The following is a 16,738-nucleotide window of genomic DNA, read 5'->3' as shown; positions in this document are numbered from 1 at the left end:
GCAGGGACAGGGGCGGGAGTGGGACAGCCCCGCAGTGCCACCCCTGTGCCTTCCATCGCCCCGGGTGCTGCTGCCCCAAAGCCAGCAGGAAGGCAGGGCTTGCTCTGGGAATGTTCAGTGCTTCCCAGCTCTGTGAGTGATGCTGGGCATGAGGCAGGGTGTTCTTGGGCCAGTCCAGGACCTCGGTGAAGTCAGAGGGCTCCGAGAGCCAGAGGATGCCACAGGCTTTGGCTCAACAAGCGTCTCAAGGGGAGAAGCTGCTTTGCTCTTACCTCTTGGCTTTATCTCTCCTAAGTCCTGCCTGTTTGCCCTCTCAGGAGCTGGGGGATGGAAGGTGAGATGTGGTTGCTGTGAGGATCTGAGCTGTGCCTGGCTGGGTTTGCTGTGCTCTTGCTGCCAGCACGGGGGTGCTGGATGGCAGGGATGGATCATCCCACTGTTCCCTCAGGATGCCCATGGCTGCTTTTGGGTCCAGGTGCTGGAATCCTGGAAATCACGAGGAAGGCTTGTGGTGCAGCTGGAACGATTCTCATGAAGATCATAATTTTGGGGGCAAGAAGCTTTGTCCGGCCATTTCTTATTCTGGGCGCTCATCCTGGTTTTTCCTTTTGCTGCTGGAGGTGGAATCAATGGGATTTTCACTGGGTAGCTCTTGGTTTGCACAGGAGCAGCTGGATGGGCTCTGCTTCCCCCTGGCTTGGGAGAAAAGGCTGTCACTGCCCCTTGCAGTCACCCAAAGCCCAGGCTGGTTCCGGGGCCCAGGTGTTGCTTCTCCAGCCATTGCTCCCTTTGTGCTTCATTTAATTAAATTTTCTGTGGGCTCAGGATCTGTGAAACAGTTTGGAGATGTCATTCCCCTCATCTGCCAACAAGCCCCTCCTGGACTGTGTTAGATGTGAGCTGCAGGGACTTACCCTGGGAAACCAGGAGATGAGAACAGCAAATAAGGAGCCCAGGTGGTGAATTTAATCAGTGTAATACATTCATCTGGACTTTAATCCAGCCTGAGCATTGATTTGCACTAATAACAGCCACCACTTTTTAAGTTCCAAGTTCCCAGCCCTAAAAATACCCTTTTTTTAAATATTATCATGTTGGCCGCTTACTACACCACCAATAAAGGGGAGTTGTGCATTATGGAGCATTCCTGGGGATGTGTTTAATATGTGTGGTCTAACATGACACAATCCAGACCTCTGCTTCACTATTAAAAGGGGTTTTAGAACACATTGCAGTGACTCAGTCACGGAGGGGCTCTTGCTGCTGCTTCCCTGTCCTTGGCCATCCAGGAGTGATGTTCCTGCTTTGGATTAACAGCCCTGCATTTGAATTCATTTCCTTCCATGATTTTCAGACCTGGCCAACTGTGTCAGCTTTTAGAGGACAAAGCATCCACCCAGAGTTTCGTGAGTTCTGGTCCTGTCACTGTCTTCATCTCCCTGGGAATTCCTGGATCTGCGTGAGGGAAGTGGCTGCGCTGTGGGTGTTCCTGGTGTGCATCCCTGGGCCGTCACTCCTGCTGGGGACAGCTGTGTGCCTTAGCTGTGTGGCACCAGCTTTGGGCTGGTGGTGGCACTTCTGCAGCTGCAGGGACACAGATCCAGTGTCTGGGATGAGCAGATCCATGTGCTGTTCCCTTTGTAAGGAGTTCTGTTGTGTTCAATAATTCAATCCACTGGGAGTCATTTGTGTGATTTTCTCCTTAATTCCTTTCTGCTTTGGAAACTTCCATGTCCCAGAGTAACAGGTGATGTACATTTCGAAATAAATATCCTTTACAATATGGGTTACCCCTCCTTTCCTCAGAGCAGTGACAATTTTATCTCCTCTCCTTGCAGAAACCGTTTGGTCGCTCAGATGAACTCAGTTTTCCCACAGTCTGCTCCACGGCAGGGAAGCTGTTTGCTTTCCAGTTTGAGTAAGGACAGGCTTTTGGGGTAACATGAGTCTAGATTTGGCATTTCTGACATTTCCAGTCAAGTCTTGGTCATCCCTGGAGAGGTTTTGAGGCTGTAGATTCGCTATACTATGGGTGTAGGGATGCACAGGATGGTGTCAGTGCCATTTTTCCACACTGTGTCCCTTAGCCCAGGGCTCAGCATTCCCCAGCAGCATCTTGTCTCTCTCTGTACAATCCCAGAGGCCAAATTGTATCTATTTTGTAATATTTATATCTATTTTGGAATATTCTCTTTGCCTATCTGCCTTACTCTTCCCCTTGGGTGGCTGAGAGAGAACCAGATCCCTCCTTCCCCGGGTGCTGCCGTGGGCTGTACACGATGCCTCGATGTTCTTGGGCCTGGTGCCTGCTGGGCTGGGGCTCTGTGGAACTGGGAACACATGCTGGGAATCCTGACTGCTCCCCACCCAGCCACCATCCTGCAGGCTCAGCCAGTGAGACTGGACCGGGTGTGAATCACAGCCCAGCGCCAGCCCCCTGGCCAGGAAGGATTTCAGTACAACTCCAGGTCTTCGAGGCTGTTGTGGCCTTGGCTTGGGAATGTCAGGAGTCCCTTCTTGGGGCGGGAGGCTGGGGTTTGTGTGAGTATTTCAGGTTTGGATCTTGCAGAGTATTTGTTGTTTGTTGCTGAGTGCTGCAGTGAGGGATCTGTGCTGACAGCCCCTGTCGGCCCTGAGTCCGCAGCGCTGGGAGCTGCCCTGGCTCTGCTTGCTGAAGGTGCTGTTTGCTCTGGAGCAGTTCAAACTTGGACTTCCATCCTCAATCTCATCATTTATCTGAGTTAAAAGATGATGGCTGGTGGTTATTTGTAATTACTCTACATGAAAGATGTGTCATGAGGCAAGGGGAGCCTCAATGTGCCCCGTCCGCAGGAGGGGCTGGGAAGCAATTAGGGTGACATATGCTCCATGAAAACAGCTCCAACCCGCATGGGCTGTGCTTCAGTGGGGTAACTCTGCCTTGTCACCACCTTCCAGCCTTCTCCTCACTGCTGCCAGGGTTTTACTCAGCTCTCCATCCACGGCCCTGCCTTGTGGCTGCTGTTATTAATAGGAATGACACGGGCAATAATCATAATAAGGTGGAAAATGAGACTAATGCTGTCCCCTGGGCTCTGTAGCTGCAGCCTGGCTCAGGCCGGGTGTTTTCCTATCTGCCAGGTGAGATCTTCTCAAGAAAGTGTAAATCAGTGAAAAACAGAACAGCCCAGGTTCCACTAAGGAACCTTTCTGTCTGTACTGACTCTCCACATAACATACAGATAAATAAAAGATAGATAAAGCTTCCAGCCAAGTGTGGCAACCTTCCCAGAATATGGGATACAGGAGACTCTCACTCCAATCAGCCTCTTTCAGCTGGAATCCAGTCATTAGTTAAATTCATCAAAGGGCTTGAAAGCAGAAAGGGAAATTCTTTGACTTGTGCTAACCTTTGGGTGATTGCACCTCTTCAGAGAATGAGCAAATCAAGTGGAGCTGCCCTGCCCTGTGTTTGGTGAATGAGCCGTGGGGCCATTCACCGAGATTGGGCATTATTCACTTTGTATAATTCCTGACGAGAGGTTTAAAAATAACCACACCATCCAAGCGGCTCTGGGGAGGTTATGCAAGAGCAGAAGCGCGGCGGGATGGGCTGGGGTGACGTTCTCTGAGCATTCCCTTTGCTCCATCGGCTGGGAGAAGAGAGGATGCGGGCTGAGACCCGGCACACCCCGCTCCCCTGCTCCCTCCCTGGGCACGGCTGGGCTGGGAATTCACGGCAGAGGATCCCAGCAGTGCCAGGGGCTGGCACTGGGAGCTGACAGCAGATTCCCAGCCCCACCAGCGTGTGCTGTGGTGCTGAAGCATGGGAGGTGCCTCCCTTCCCTTGGCTGGGGTCTGTGCAGCTCTGCTGTGTCCTGTCCTTCCCCTGAGCACTGATTTCTGAGCTCTCTGCGTGTCCTCCTTTGAAGCTGTTTTGGCTGCCTCCATTGTGGAAGGGCCTGGTGAACACAGTGTGGGAAATGCTGTTGTGATTTTACGGGGCTTTTATGTTGTGTGAATAAAGGGCATCTCTGTATGAGAACGATTGGAACAAATGGCATCCACTCACCACGTTTCTCCCTCTCCCCTCACAGCCTGCTCCTATTCCTGCATCCTGCTCCTGTGGAGGAGGACACCGTTTATGTAAGGCTGATTTGAAAGGGAACTACCCAGAGCTCTCCTTTTTTACTGTTACAACTTTACTGATGCAGTGATAAAGGATCTAATAGAGGAACACTTCCCTGCCTTAAGATTATTCATATTCCCAGAGGGCATGGTCCTGGAAACTTTGAGGTACTTGAAGTTTTCTGAGGAGATGGTGATTGATGGTAGTTTTCTTTGGGTTTTTTTTGGGAACGTGGCTCTTCATTCAATGCATTTTGGATTAGTGAGAAGCTCTGTGCTGAAAACTCAGGGTGGAATCTTGTGGGCTAGCAAGGATTATTTATCCCTGGGAGAGGTATGGACAAGTGAGAGTGGTTTGAATGGCCCTTTTGTGCCCATTTCAGTCTCCAGGGGCCACTAAGCTCCTGATTTCTTCTTCAAGCTGGCCCATAAGAAGCCACTAAGTGTTGACGAGTTGGGAATATTTAGTGAAATGTTGCAGTAGTGGCTGATTTCACTCAAAGACGTTCAATCCTCACCTGCAGGCAGGGGCTGAGGTGGAGCAGATGTTTGCCTCCAACTGTGCATCCTGGCTTGGGGAGTGAGCAGAGCCAGGGAAGATGCACCAGACCGGAGGCAGAGGCTCACCCATTCCCCAAAATGCTTTTCCAGTTGGTCTTGTCGTGTGGAGCTGGAGCAAAGTCCCTCTGCAGGGACACGGCGCAGAGATTTAAACCCTGCAGTGGCCAGGGAGAAGCTGAACCCTGGCTCAGAGTTCACTCTGTAAATGTGAGTTCACTGTGTAAATGTGCTTTGGGAAGCCAGCCCCGCTGGTGTTCCTGGGCTTTTAACCTCAGGGTGTGCTGTGGATGCAGCCTGAGAGATGGGACTGAGCACGGTGTGTGGGGCCTGCTGCTGCATTCCTGGCATTCTCCTTCCCTTCCTCTCCTCTGGCTCCTGTGGATTTGCTCCAGACCTGCTCCAGTAACATTAGAGAGGTTAGGTAGAGTGATTCCACCAGGTCCTCTAACAGGGAGCTGCTCCTGTTATTTTTATTTATTCCTTCTGGTTTTTATTTTCCTGCTTACTTTGATGGTGAAAATTATTCCATCTTGATAAAGGTGACACAAAGGCATGGCCGGAAAAGAAAATTGAACAATCTGGAGTCAAACTCCCACTTTTGAGCACCTCTCTTGTATTCCTTGGAAACTCCCCTGTGGCATTAATGACACATTAAAGCCCTTTGGCTTTAGAAAGTGCAAGGGGAGAAGGAGACAGTGGGGATCTTTGGCCAGATGGACCTTTCTGAGCTCTCCCAGCACTGGGTGAGGACAGAGTTCAGCATCCCTGGCACGCACTGTCAGAGGTGGGGCCTTGCAGAGTCCCCTGAAACCCTTTTTTACTGTTTGTTTGTTGTTGCCATTTTATTTTGGCAGCACCTCTAATGTAATTCAGTATTTCCAATGGCCACGTTCCATCCTGGAAGTGACACCAGACGAGAAGAGAAAGCAAAATCCTCCCAGCCCTCGAGTAGGGATGATTACATTCCTTTCTGCTGGCTTTGCTCGCTGTTGTAAAGCACTCACCTGTTGTACTGGGGTGTTGGGGGTGTCTTAAAGGAGCATCTCTAGAGGGAGGGTTTGTGCCTGAATTATTGGAGCTTTGCTGTGGAAACCTGTGGGGAAAATCCCTGGGAAGGCTGAGGCTGTGATCCTGGTGGTACAGGGATAACACACCCTGTTCTTAGTGAGCTCCACAATGTGCCAGCTGGACATGTAATTAGAGGGAGCCTTGTCTTTTTGCCCTTTTTCTTTTCCTCATTAAATCGATCTGTTGGTGGAGCTGGGATGTGGAAGTGGCCCCTCTTCTCTGTGCCCTGGAATTTCCCTTTACCCATGGCCAGGTGTTTGTTGGAGCAGTGCCTGGTGCCCAGCCCACACAACATCCCAAGAGTTCATCTGCTCTTCTGCCCACTGAGAAAGCTTTTCCTCTGCCCCTGAAGGTGCTCTGCAGTCTCCTGTGAAACAGGAAGCATTACTCTCAGGTCCATAGCTCCCAAATGCTCCTGGGCATTTCTGCACTGATGTTACGAGGTGAAAGCATTGAGGAATTTTCTCTTTGGACTTTTTACTTTGAACAACCAACTGACAAGAATAATTCATTTTAATAGAAGCTAGGACTTCACCTGGAAGACAGGCAGTGTTCAGAGGATGTCACACCAAATGTCCTTGTCACCTGCTGCATTTCTTCTCACTGCTTCCCTCTTCTTATGGGTAGGACACTTTCCCAAATATCTAAGTCCTCATTTTTGTAAATTTACAAGGCTGAAATTTTGTGAATTCTTCTGGTGGGCACAGGGAACACAACTTTATTTCCAGCAACCTTCACCCTCCTGGTGTGTCTGGGAGAGCGTGCTTTAATATTTAACTGTTCCTGTTGTGATTTTTATTCTTAAATCCAGTTCTTTGGTTTTGGCAATGGCCAGATTGTAGCTGGGATGAACATTAAGATGTGGGAAATGTAAACTTGTGCATCAGGCAGCTAAACACAGAGAATTTCTGGGGCATGATTCACCTGGCTGGAAGGTAGGTTGCTGAAGTAGCCGGGATGAATCACACTCCAGATGTGTCTCTTTCTCTTCACTGGCTATCAGGGAGTCCAGATGACTCCCTCAGCTGCACTGTGGGAGAACCTGACTTTATGGGAGAGAAGTTCCTTTCAAGGTCTTTGGCTGAATATCTCCGAGCCCAGCACTAAGCCGCAGCTTTGAAGCCGAGAGACGTGAACTTTCTGGAGTGAAGAGCTCCTGTGTTGAATTCTCGCAGAAAATAATATTTCATGCTGACCTTTCTCCAGTTTGTCATGTCCTGCTGCTGCAGATGTCAGGTTCTGTCTCCATAACCCTGCCCTGAGAGAGCTGGACAGCTCCATGGATACAGCAGGATGTCTTGCAACATAAATTAAACTGGATCTTTTCATTTGAGGCCCTGACACTGTCTCAGTGGAACTCCAGTTCTGCCATCCCACTGCCGTCCTTTTGGTACAGGCTGAGCTGGATTTATGTTCCAGAAGGCCAAGGCTTGCTTGCAGGATTCCTGGCTTGTGGATCCCTTCCTTGAGCTGACAGTAAGGACCAGGGGCTGGGAAGGACCAGCCCCTGCTGGCCCTGATCAGTGAGAACCAAGGACTCGGAGCCTTGCTCCTTGAGACTGAGAAGCACCTGGCAAAGCCACCCCAGCTCCTGACATGGCCTGAAAGCACCTTGCAGACCTCTGTGTTAGCAGCACAAAAAGGCTGAGGTGTCACCCCCTGTCCCTTGGTGTCCCTCTGCAGCCCCTGGCAGCCCTTGCTGCTGGCCAAGCCGTGCTCCTCAGAGCTGGGATTTGTGCCTCGGGCTTGGGCATGAATTTTTGCAAAGGAGGCTGGGAGGATTTGAAGCACAGTCTCTCTGAAGTTTGGGCTCGGTGACGTTTCTGTGGCAGTTTGTGCCCAGAACTGCCTGTGTGTGAAGTGACAGCAGAGTCTGTGTCAGCTGAAGCAGAAGCAGCAGGAACACGGCTCCTGCGTAATAGCTCTGTTCCTGGTTCCTCATCAGTGGGAAAGGGACTAAAATACCCAATGGCATTAACAAAAGGAACAAGTGTCAGGCCAGCCCGAGTCATTTTTTGACAAGAAAACTGATTTTTGAGCCAAAGAGAATGTACTCGACTGCATTTACTGAGAGAAGCTGAATGCAGGATCACTGTGAGCCACGGGTGGGAGGTGGCCATGGGGAAAGGGGGCCATGTGAGGTATTACTGGGAGATTGCTGTGACACTGGAATAAATATTTCATGCTGTTTCACAAATCTCTGGTAAGGTCCCTTTGGGAATAGTATTTGCAATTCTGGTCATCTGTGTTCCAGAAAAATGCAGGCAGGGTATGCGAAAGCCTAAAAGGGCTCGTGAAATGCCTGGGGGAGGAAAAGCTGGGGGCTGGGAGGGCAGAACTTCCTTACCTGGGAAATCACACCTGGACAGTGTGCATGAACATGGCAGGGGGAAGCACTGGTGAAGGAGAAGAGCTCCTGGCAGAAGAACAAATAATTGTTACCTGGACTCACATGCGTTGTGGGCTTGCTTCAGCTCTGAAGTCTCATCCCTTCCAGGTCTGTCCCGGGGTTCTCTGTGCTTTAAGCTGATCCCTGTTAATGAAAGCATCCAGGAACCTTGATTGGGAGCAGGGCAAGGTGTTGTGAGGAGGCACTGGAACATGTCTGAGCACCCAGCTGTTGCACTGGAATCAGAAATCAGTCTTTACAACTGTTATTTCTCCAGGTGTAGCTGCCCTGCTCTGCTGAGCCCAGAGCTGGGGTGAGCTGGGGCTCCATCACCATCTGGCTCCAGCTGCTGCTGGTTGGGATGGGACCCTCTGGTGCCCCCAGCTGTGTCTCAAAAGCCCAGATGTGGGATAACCCCTCACTGAAGCAGGAGGTGCCCTCTGCCACGCGTTCAGCCATCACCTGAGAGCTTGTTACGTGCCTTGGTTTTCTGTCTGGTGTCCCTGGACCTTGTGAGGCTCACGTGGACAGGTGCTCTGTATGACACACAAAGGGGACATGTTTGTTCCACAGCTGTTTTTGAATTAGAAGGGACAATCTGTGAAAGTGAAAGTGAGAGGAACACAGCTTTACTTTGCTGCCCACCAGCTGGGCATCTGGTCCATCTGGGTTTTGAGGATGCCAGGTTAAGCCTCGTAGGTCTTGCTGCTCTGGGTCTGACTGACTCTACAGCCAAAGGGCTGGACTGGGTATGACTGTCCCAAACCCAAGGAGATCAGTGTTTTAAAGGAAAGTCAGTGCAAGGCAAATGGGAAATCAGGCCCTTTAATCTGTTGACTGGATTTTCTGCACGACTTGAATGTTCTCTGTTGATGCTGAGAACCTGGAGCTGTGCTAGAAGGTCTCCTTCAAGTTCTCACCGTGCAGGTAGTGATTAACAGGGGTTTGGGGGAGCCAGACTTCCATGAAGAGCTGTCTGACCTTTGCCAGAGCTTCTACACTTGGATAACCACAGTGAGGGGTTATTGTCTGTGTGCTCTGTGTTCCTGCCTGAGCTGAGAGGACACTGTGGCTCTCTGAGGTCTGGAATGGTCACAGGGCTGAGCTCTGTCCCTGTGAACTGAAACTGGGATTTGAGGGAGCCCAAGTCCGTGGTCAGGGTGTCTCAGTGGCAGAACTAATGAAGGAGGCTGATTAGCATATGGAGAAAAGCTGTATTTGCTGGGGCAGCCTCAGTGCTCAGCACAGAATTCCTGCAGTGGGCAAAACATAAACACAATTTACTACTCTGTTAAAAACCACACAGCTGTCACTCAGAGGAGCAGGGGGTGTCCTGGGCATGGGTGGATGGTTGGTGGTATGGAAGCACAGGCATCAGTGGTGGGATGATCCCTTCTGCCAGCATGGAGCAGGAGTTTCATGACTCGCACAGAGGAGACCTGGTCTGTGCTGGTGCTGAGGGTCCATGAGCTCCACATGCAGAGATGTTCCTGAGCTCCTGTCAGACACCAGGCTGGCCTCAGTCCAGTGTCCAGAGGCCAGGACCTGCTCCATGCAGACTGGAGCAGCCAGGGCCAGCAGGATTCCCTGGGCAGAGCTTGGGCTGGGCTGTGCTCCAGGCCAGGGCTGGGCCAGGTCAGCAGCGTGCTGAAAGCGAGGGGTGTCAGTACATCACCAGCGCTAAAATGGGCAACTTCCACTTTCAAAAAGTGTTCTGAATGCTTGCACTAACTTTGCTTGGATCTGCATGGAAAGCCCCCCGAGCCTTGGACATTTCAACTGAAGTGAAAATTCCTTTGCAGGACGCCATGGCTTGTTCGTGTTTTCGGGAACTGTGCATTATGCCAGTGGAATTGTCCCTGACAGATGTGCATGTGTGGAGGTGGGAGGGGAGGTGCCAGGACCTGGGAGGCACCGGACACAGCACCTGTGTGGGCTTGCCTGGCATGGTTGGGAGCAGGATGAGGGCAGTGGGAACGGCCCTGGAAAAGTCGTTTGGCTGCGAGCTTTGCTGCGTGTGCTGCTGTGCGTGTGTGTGCCTGGGCTGCAGCGTTCTCTGACTCTGCTTTTCTCTCCCCAAGCTGATCAGTGGTGGTTCCATTGTCAGTGCTGAGGCAGTATGGGATCACGTCACCATGGCCAACCGGGAGTTGGCGTTTAAAGCAGGAGACGTCATCAAGGTCCTGGATGCTTCCAACAAGGACTGGTGGTGGGGTCAGATCGACGATGAAGAAGGGTGGTTTCCCGCCAGCTTCGTGAGGGTGAGTGACTTTCTGCTTTTTACTGCTCTAAGGAATCACTGCCGATGCTCAGGGCATCAGGAGCTGAGCTCTTACTCAGTTTTTACTGTGTTTGTGCTCACTGATGCTGATTCCCTGTTCTTTGCCTGGTTTCTGTCCAAAAATCGGGGAGCAAAGAAGGTTTCCAGTGAAATGAGAGTGGGGCAGAGGGAGGCTGGAATGAGGATTGGCTTAGTGGGATGTGGAGGGGCCTTTCCTGGGTGTCTGTTGGAGCCTCTCTCCTTAAGCTGTTCTTCTTCAACAAACCCCATCCCTGGAAGTGTCCAAGTGTTGGACGGGGCTTGGAGCAGCCTGGGATAGTGGAAGCTGTCCCTGCCCATGGCAGGGATGGGATTGGGTGGTCTTTAAAGTCCCCCCCAACCCAAACCACTGTGGGATGCCATGATTCCATGAAAACCAGTTCAGGATTGTGTGGGCTGTGAGGAGATGATTCAGTGGGGCCTAAAAATTCACACTAGCTCCAGGGGACCTGGGTTTGGAAGAGCTTTCTGCCTGTCTTACCTTCTTCTCTGAACCCTCCCTCTTCTGGGCAACATCAACATCCCTGTGATTGAACACTTCATTTGGGAAGCAGCCATTGGATTAGGAAAATTGGGTTAAAATGTGTGACCTGGTGTTTCCTGGTGATGTACAGTGGCTACCAACGAGGAAGCCAGACCTTTGCTTGCTGCTATCTCCCCAGCACACAATTTTTTCCCCTCTGGTGCAGCTCTTGTGTCTCCCCCAGATCTGGTCAGTGCCAAGAGTGAGAGATCCGTGACTGGAACTGGAGCTGGGCTGCCCAAAAAAAGTTAATGCTGTTACTCTGGCCTGGGATAACAAATTGGGTTTGATATTTTGAGTCTGACCCTGCAGCCAGTGGTGGCAACAAGTCTGGAAAATGGATTTGTGTCAGGTGTGATGGGGGTGAAAACCTTCTTGCAGAAACACTCTCACCTGTGTCACTGACACATCTCCTCTGTGCTGCAGCTGGAAAGGCTGGACAAGAACAAGCTCGTTTTGTTTGCTTAATTTAAACACTGAGATATTCTGGGCCATTTTAACCTCTCAATCCACTGACCAGTGCTGATTTCTTTGTGGTTCGGGGAAAAGATTTAACAGCCCTTTTGTGCGATGTCACAAACAAACTGTCCACGGGAGGTTTAAGAACAGTCTGGTTTTGCACTGTCCTGTGTTCTCAAAACACACCAAAAAGCCAAATGAAGCAGTGTCTTTAAGGCCCCAACCCATGGATCATTTGGCTTGGCTGAATTCCTCATCTCTCCCTACGCTTTTCCAAGGCTGGGAGGATGGTTTTAGAAACAGGGGAGAACAAAGGAGAGGGGCATCAGTGAATCTCAGACTGTGGTACACAAATGTCTGGAACAAACCCTGGATCCTCGTCCTCGGTGCTGAGGGTCACACCAGCCTTACCAGGCAGCTTTCTGTCCAGCATCCCAATGAGCCCAGTCCTTCCATCAGCTCTGCAAGAGGCTGGCTTGGCTATTCCATCTGGGAATCACTTGTTGAGGGCAGGCAGGGCCCGGACACCTCCCAAAGGGGAGCAGTGCCCGGCTGTGCTGCAGTAATGAGAATTAATATTTAAAAACAAGAGTTCTGGCCTGTTGTGTCTGCAGGTCTTGAAGGGAGGCTGGAGGGGAAGATTTGCCCCCCAGATTTCCAAAGCAGCTGAATAAGAAATGAAAGAACTGCGAGAAGAGCAGATGATCACTCACATCATGAGGAGGCTGCGTTTTTCTCTGTTGTACTTTGAGCCCTGCTTTTTTAAGATGATGCCAGGAAACTGCCTGATTTAGCCTGGGTAGTTCTAGTTTCACTTGCAAAATAATTGCTTTTCTTTATGTTTCTCTTATGCAAGCACAGAAGGAAAAGGGAACAATATGTTGCACAGAATATGAATAGCATTCGAGTGAGGGATGTCAGACAGACCAGACCAGACCAGACAGGTATAAAGCCAAATAGGATTAATTTCAGGGCATTTTAGACCTCAGGCCTCTTGGAAGTACTAGCAGGAGTGCAGCAGAAGATCACTGCACAGTTGGGTTCCTCTCAAAGTCCTTTGAATCACTTCTGAGGACAAAACTGGGCTGGGAACCCAGTTTGCAATGAGATGTCTGACGCTTCTTGCTCTCCAGCCAGATCATCTGAAAACCTTTGGCAAAGCATTTGGCATTCACGGAATCTCATAGCAGGAAACTTCACATTTGCAAGTGGAGAGGAAAACAGGAACCTGCTGATTCCCTTGGCCTCCTTTACATGACAGCCAGGGGTGGCAAACAAAGCTGCTCCTGAATTCCCTGCACACACAGCAATTGTCTCCCTGCTCCCACCTGCAGTAATCCTCTTAGTAGCTCTGGACCTGGATGGAAGGAAGGGGGGGGAGAGGAAAGCCATGGAGTTTTGGGAGCACAGGAACTTTCAAGGAGAAGCTGGATGATAAAGCAATGGGGTTTTTTTGGGGGAGAGAAAGCACAGCATAGGAGAAGTAAAATTTGGAGCCAGCGTGGAACGGTGAATGGTTTCTGCAGGGAGCTGCTGCACTCAGGGAGAAGGGTATGAAAACCCCTAAGTCAGAAAGGTGGATCAGAACTCCAGAACTAAATTTAAGACTCAGCAAGAGCTGGGTTTAGCCAGATGAACGTGTCCGTGTTACATTTTAATGCCTGTTCTGAGCACACTGGACACGCACAGGGTGCAGCCGTGGTTGCTGCGTGGTGTCTTTGAACATCCTGTCAGCTTCCAGTGGTCTGACAGGTTGGGAGGTACAGCTGGAAAAAACCAGCAGGAATTTTAAACAACCTTTCCCATTCTTGTGGTGGTAATGCCGCTTTTTTTCTCCTCTGTGGATGGCAGAGCCTTGGGCTGTCTGTACATCACGGGCTACAGCTGAGTTTTTGCATAACCAGCACATTGACACTGGCTCAGAAAAGCAGGCTCAGTGTTGGGAGGGAGGGATTTATAGCAGAGAATAACAGTTATGGGCTCCCATGGATCCACTGTTGTGCCTTGAGGTCTCCTTTAGAAAGCACAGGAAGCCTCAAAACAAAGTTTTGATTGCAGAGCCCCTCATCAAGTGCTCAGAAGAGCCCAGGTGAGACACTCCAAACACAGGAAATCAAATGGCTTCATGTTTGGGCTCTGACATATTTCCACTGCAAGAGAAATAAAAAGAGTAAAGCTTATGGATGCTGTGCAGTGGAATCTTTCCTCAGAGACGTGGCAGAGTGCACCTGTCCTGGGCAGAGAGGGGGATTTATTCCTGTGTAAAGCTCTCCTTAGTCTCTTTGGATACCAGACTGAGCTTGCAGAATATATTTCTTCTCACCTCAGCAATGCTGACTCTCCCTTCCTCACATTACTGAGCCAAGGTAAAGAGCAAAACTGGGGCTGAGGAGCTTTTACTGCAGCTTCTTGTAGCACCTGGTGACTGAAGAAGGGAAGAAATGGTCCTCCCTGAGCCTGAGCAAGGATGGGGGTATAAAATCTTTGTGGTCCCCTCTTCAGGAGAAGGTGCAGGGGTGGAGAAGTGCAGGGGTGGAGAAGTGCAGGGGTGGAGAAGTGCAGGGGTGGCAGCTCTCCGTGTTCTCTCTCACCACTGCCTTGGTTCCCCCAAGTGTTGTAATTTTAGATTGATTTTCCTGCTGAAAAGCTGCCTTTGACCCACTTTATTTTCTGCTGCTAAAGGAGAAGTGCTGGATAAATTGGAGTGAGCTTTTAAGGCACTGTGGAGAAGGAGATTCTGAACCCAGAGCCTCCTCGCAGTGCCTGGCAGCTCGTGCCTTTATTGGGCAGGTGGGTTTAGCTTTTAGCTGTGCTTGCTCTATTGCAGGTGTCATTCCACATCTTGCTGCCCCATCTGCTTCTTTTCCCCTGTAAAATCTGATTGTGTCCTGTCAGAACAGCTCATCACTCACCTGCTTTCCCCCTGCTTAGCATTCCCTCAGAGCCAGTGGCATCCAGGTGAGATTTCCCGAGGAAAGAGGACGGAGCTGAGGTGTCCTCACCTGTCAGACAGACAGCCCGGGATGTGCTGCGGTGCCTGCTGCAGTCAGAGCCTTCCAAAGGAGATTTGATTCTCCCGTGGCAAATCCAGCTTAAAAATAGCTGTGCTGGAGGTAGGGCCCAGCATGGGCAGCGCTGCTGGGACAGGAGGAGCTGCAGAGCTTTGGGGTTTCCTAAAGGCAGAGGAGCATTTCAGCATCCCAGGGCTGCCAGAGCCCCCACAGCTCAGACGTGTCCCACCCATCAGGTCCCCAGAGGGTCACACACTGGCACCGTGCCCTTCCCTGGACGAGCTGCTTTGCAGGTGCAAAACCAGAGTTTTGAGGGCATTCTTTGAGTCAGGCAAACCAGGCACGAATCTCCAGAGCCCCTTCCCTGTCCCTGCCACCCGGGCTGGGAGGGAAGGCCCTGCCCTTCCTCAGCCTGGCAGGGGCTCTGCGATGAGCTCCGAGCTTCTGCTCTTCCCACCTGTGTGTCCCAGGTACCACCACTCAGCAGGGCTTGGGCTTCTGGGACGTGGCTGAGCCCTAATTCCCAGTGTTTTCATGGATGTAGTGTAGCACATGCAGTTTGCTGCCGTGTCCAAGCAGCTTTTAATCCCTGCTGGAGCTCCAGCCCCTGGGAATCTGCATTTGGAGTGCAGGGAACAGGGAGGGAGCACGGGGCCTGTTCTCTGGAGCTGTTCTTGTTCACCTTTCGGGGATACAGAGCCTGAAGCTGTCCCTACAGAATCCCCTGTTCTCTCCTTTTCTGGAATAAGTAAAGGCTATTTCTCACCTTGAGTAAAGGGAATTTCTGAGGCTGGGAATGGAGAGTTTTAGAAGGGAGAGGAAGAGCTGAAGAGGTTTTGCTGAAGCTGTGGGGAGTTGGAGGGGGGAAAGGAAGGTATCAAAGAGTCTGTGGGCTGGAGGGATGTGAAGGACACAGGCTGGAGCCAGATTACTGAGGGAGAAATTCAGGAGGAGAACAGTGGTAGGAGCACAGGAGGGGAAGGCAGCTTCCTTCACCTCCCTCTCCTTCTACTGCCAAATGTCCTACTCCTCGTCCTGGAAGAGGATGCAGGAGATGGTTTGTGCTTCCCAGCAAACAGCATCCCACCCACATTCCCGGCCCTTCCCTGTGCCTGCAGCCTGCCCACAGCCGGCCAGAGGCTGGGGCTGGCTGGGCCAGCTCGGGGGGACACTCAGCATCTCCTGCCAGCCCCTCGCTCCTCCCTGGAGGCTCGAAGGGGGAGCCCCTGGGCAGAGCCCGGGACAGCCGGTGCTTCTCCCGAGGCCTCGGAGAGGCTGAGCCTGGAGGCTGCTGCTGCTTGACTTCTGCAAAGCTCTGCACCACGGGCCCTCCTGGGCTGCACACGAGCAACTGATCCTCTTAATCCAGTGTGGAGTCCAGCAGAGCGGGAATGTGACAGTGCAGGGATGGGGATGTGACAGTGCACAGGGATGTGACAGTGCACAGAGTGGGAATGTGACACTGCACGGGGCTGTGACACTGCCCAAGGCTGCAAACAAGGGCACAGCCCTGGCTGGAACCAGCTCAGGGAGGCAGGAAAGGGAGCAGATCCTGTGGGAACTCTGCTCTGTGGATGGGTGGGAAAGAGTCTGTGGGAAAGGCTCTGTGCTTCCGTGGATTTCTGCAGGTTATTGGAGCCTCTGACACTGGGACAGTGACTGTAACCCACTGTGCTGCCCACACTTGTCCTGTACAATCCAGATTCCCTGGAATGGCAGCAGCTCTCTGGAAGGCTGTGGCCGTGTCATTAATCTGCCGTTAGTTAATTGTGAGCGAGAATCCAGAATGACACATTATCTGCGGGTTTTGTCCTTGTGAATATCCACTGGAAGGAGGTTAATAATGCAGCTGGCTGGGAAAATGTTTGGTTTATTGTGGCTTCTGATCATTGTGAGGCGATCAGGCCTCGGTGCCTGTTGAAGGAAAAAGTCCTCTCTGTGCAGGGCCTGCACTGAGCAGGGTAAAGCTGTGATAATTGCAGGTCACTGATGTTGGCCCAGTGCCACTGGGTGATTTCATGCACCATTTGGGTAAAGCTGCGAGTTGATAAATGATATTTATAGAAATTCTATATCACAGAATCCCAGAGTGGTTTGGGTGGGAAGGAACCTTAAAGCCCATCCAGTTCCACCCTGTGCCATGGCAGGGACACCTCCCACTGTCCCAGGCTGCTCCCAGCCCCAATGTCCAGCCTGGCCTTGGGCACTGCCAGGGATCCAGGGGCAGCCCCAGCTGCTCTGGGCACCCTGTGCCAGGGCTTGCCCACCCTCCCAGGGAACAATTCCTTCCCAATCTCCCA

General features: G+C 51.5%; 1 protein-coding gene across 13 annotated transcripts in view; it reads left to right on the top strand.

Annotated features, from left to right (window-relative positions):
• The window catches only part of ARHGEF9 (Cdc42 guanine nucleotide exchange factor 9), a 197,605-nt gene that overhangs the window by 125,587 nt on the left and 55,280 nt on the right, over nt 1–16,738 (top strand). For all 13 annotated transcript variants that reach the window (XM_039572099.1, XM_039572097.1, XM_039572104.1 and 10 more), the window contains one exon: nt 10,207–10,386. In XM_039572099.1, the coding sequence (XP_039428033.1) occupies nt 10,207–10,386 (180 nt within the window). The remainder of the gene's footprint in view (nt 1–10,206; nt 10,387–16,738) is intronic.

The sequence above is a fragment of the Corvus cornix genome, chromosome 4A, assembly GCF_000738735.6.
Source record: "Corvus cornix cornix isolate S_Up_H32 chromosome 4A, ASM73873v5, whole genome shotgun sequence".
Lineage (NCBI taxonomy): Eukaryota > Metazoa > Chordata > Aves > Passeriformes > Corvidae > Corvus > Corvus cornix.
This window is presented reverse-complemented; position numbering and strand designations above follow the sequence as displayed.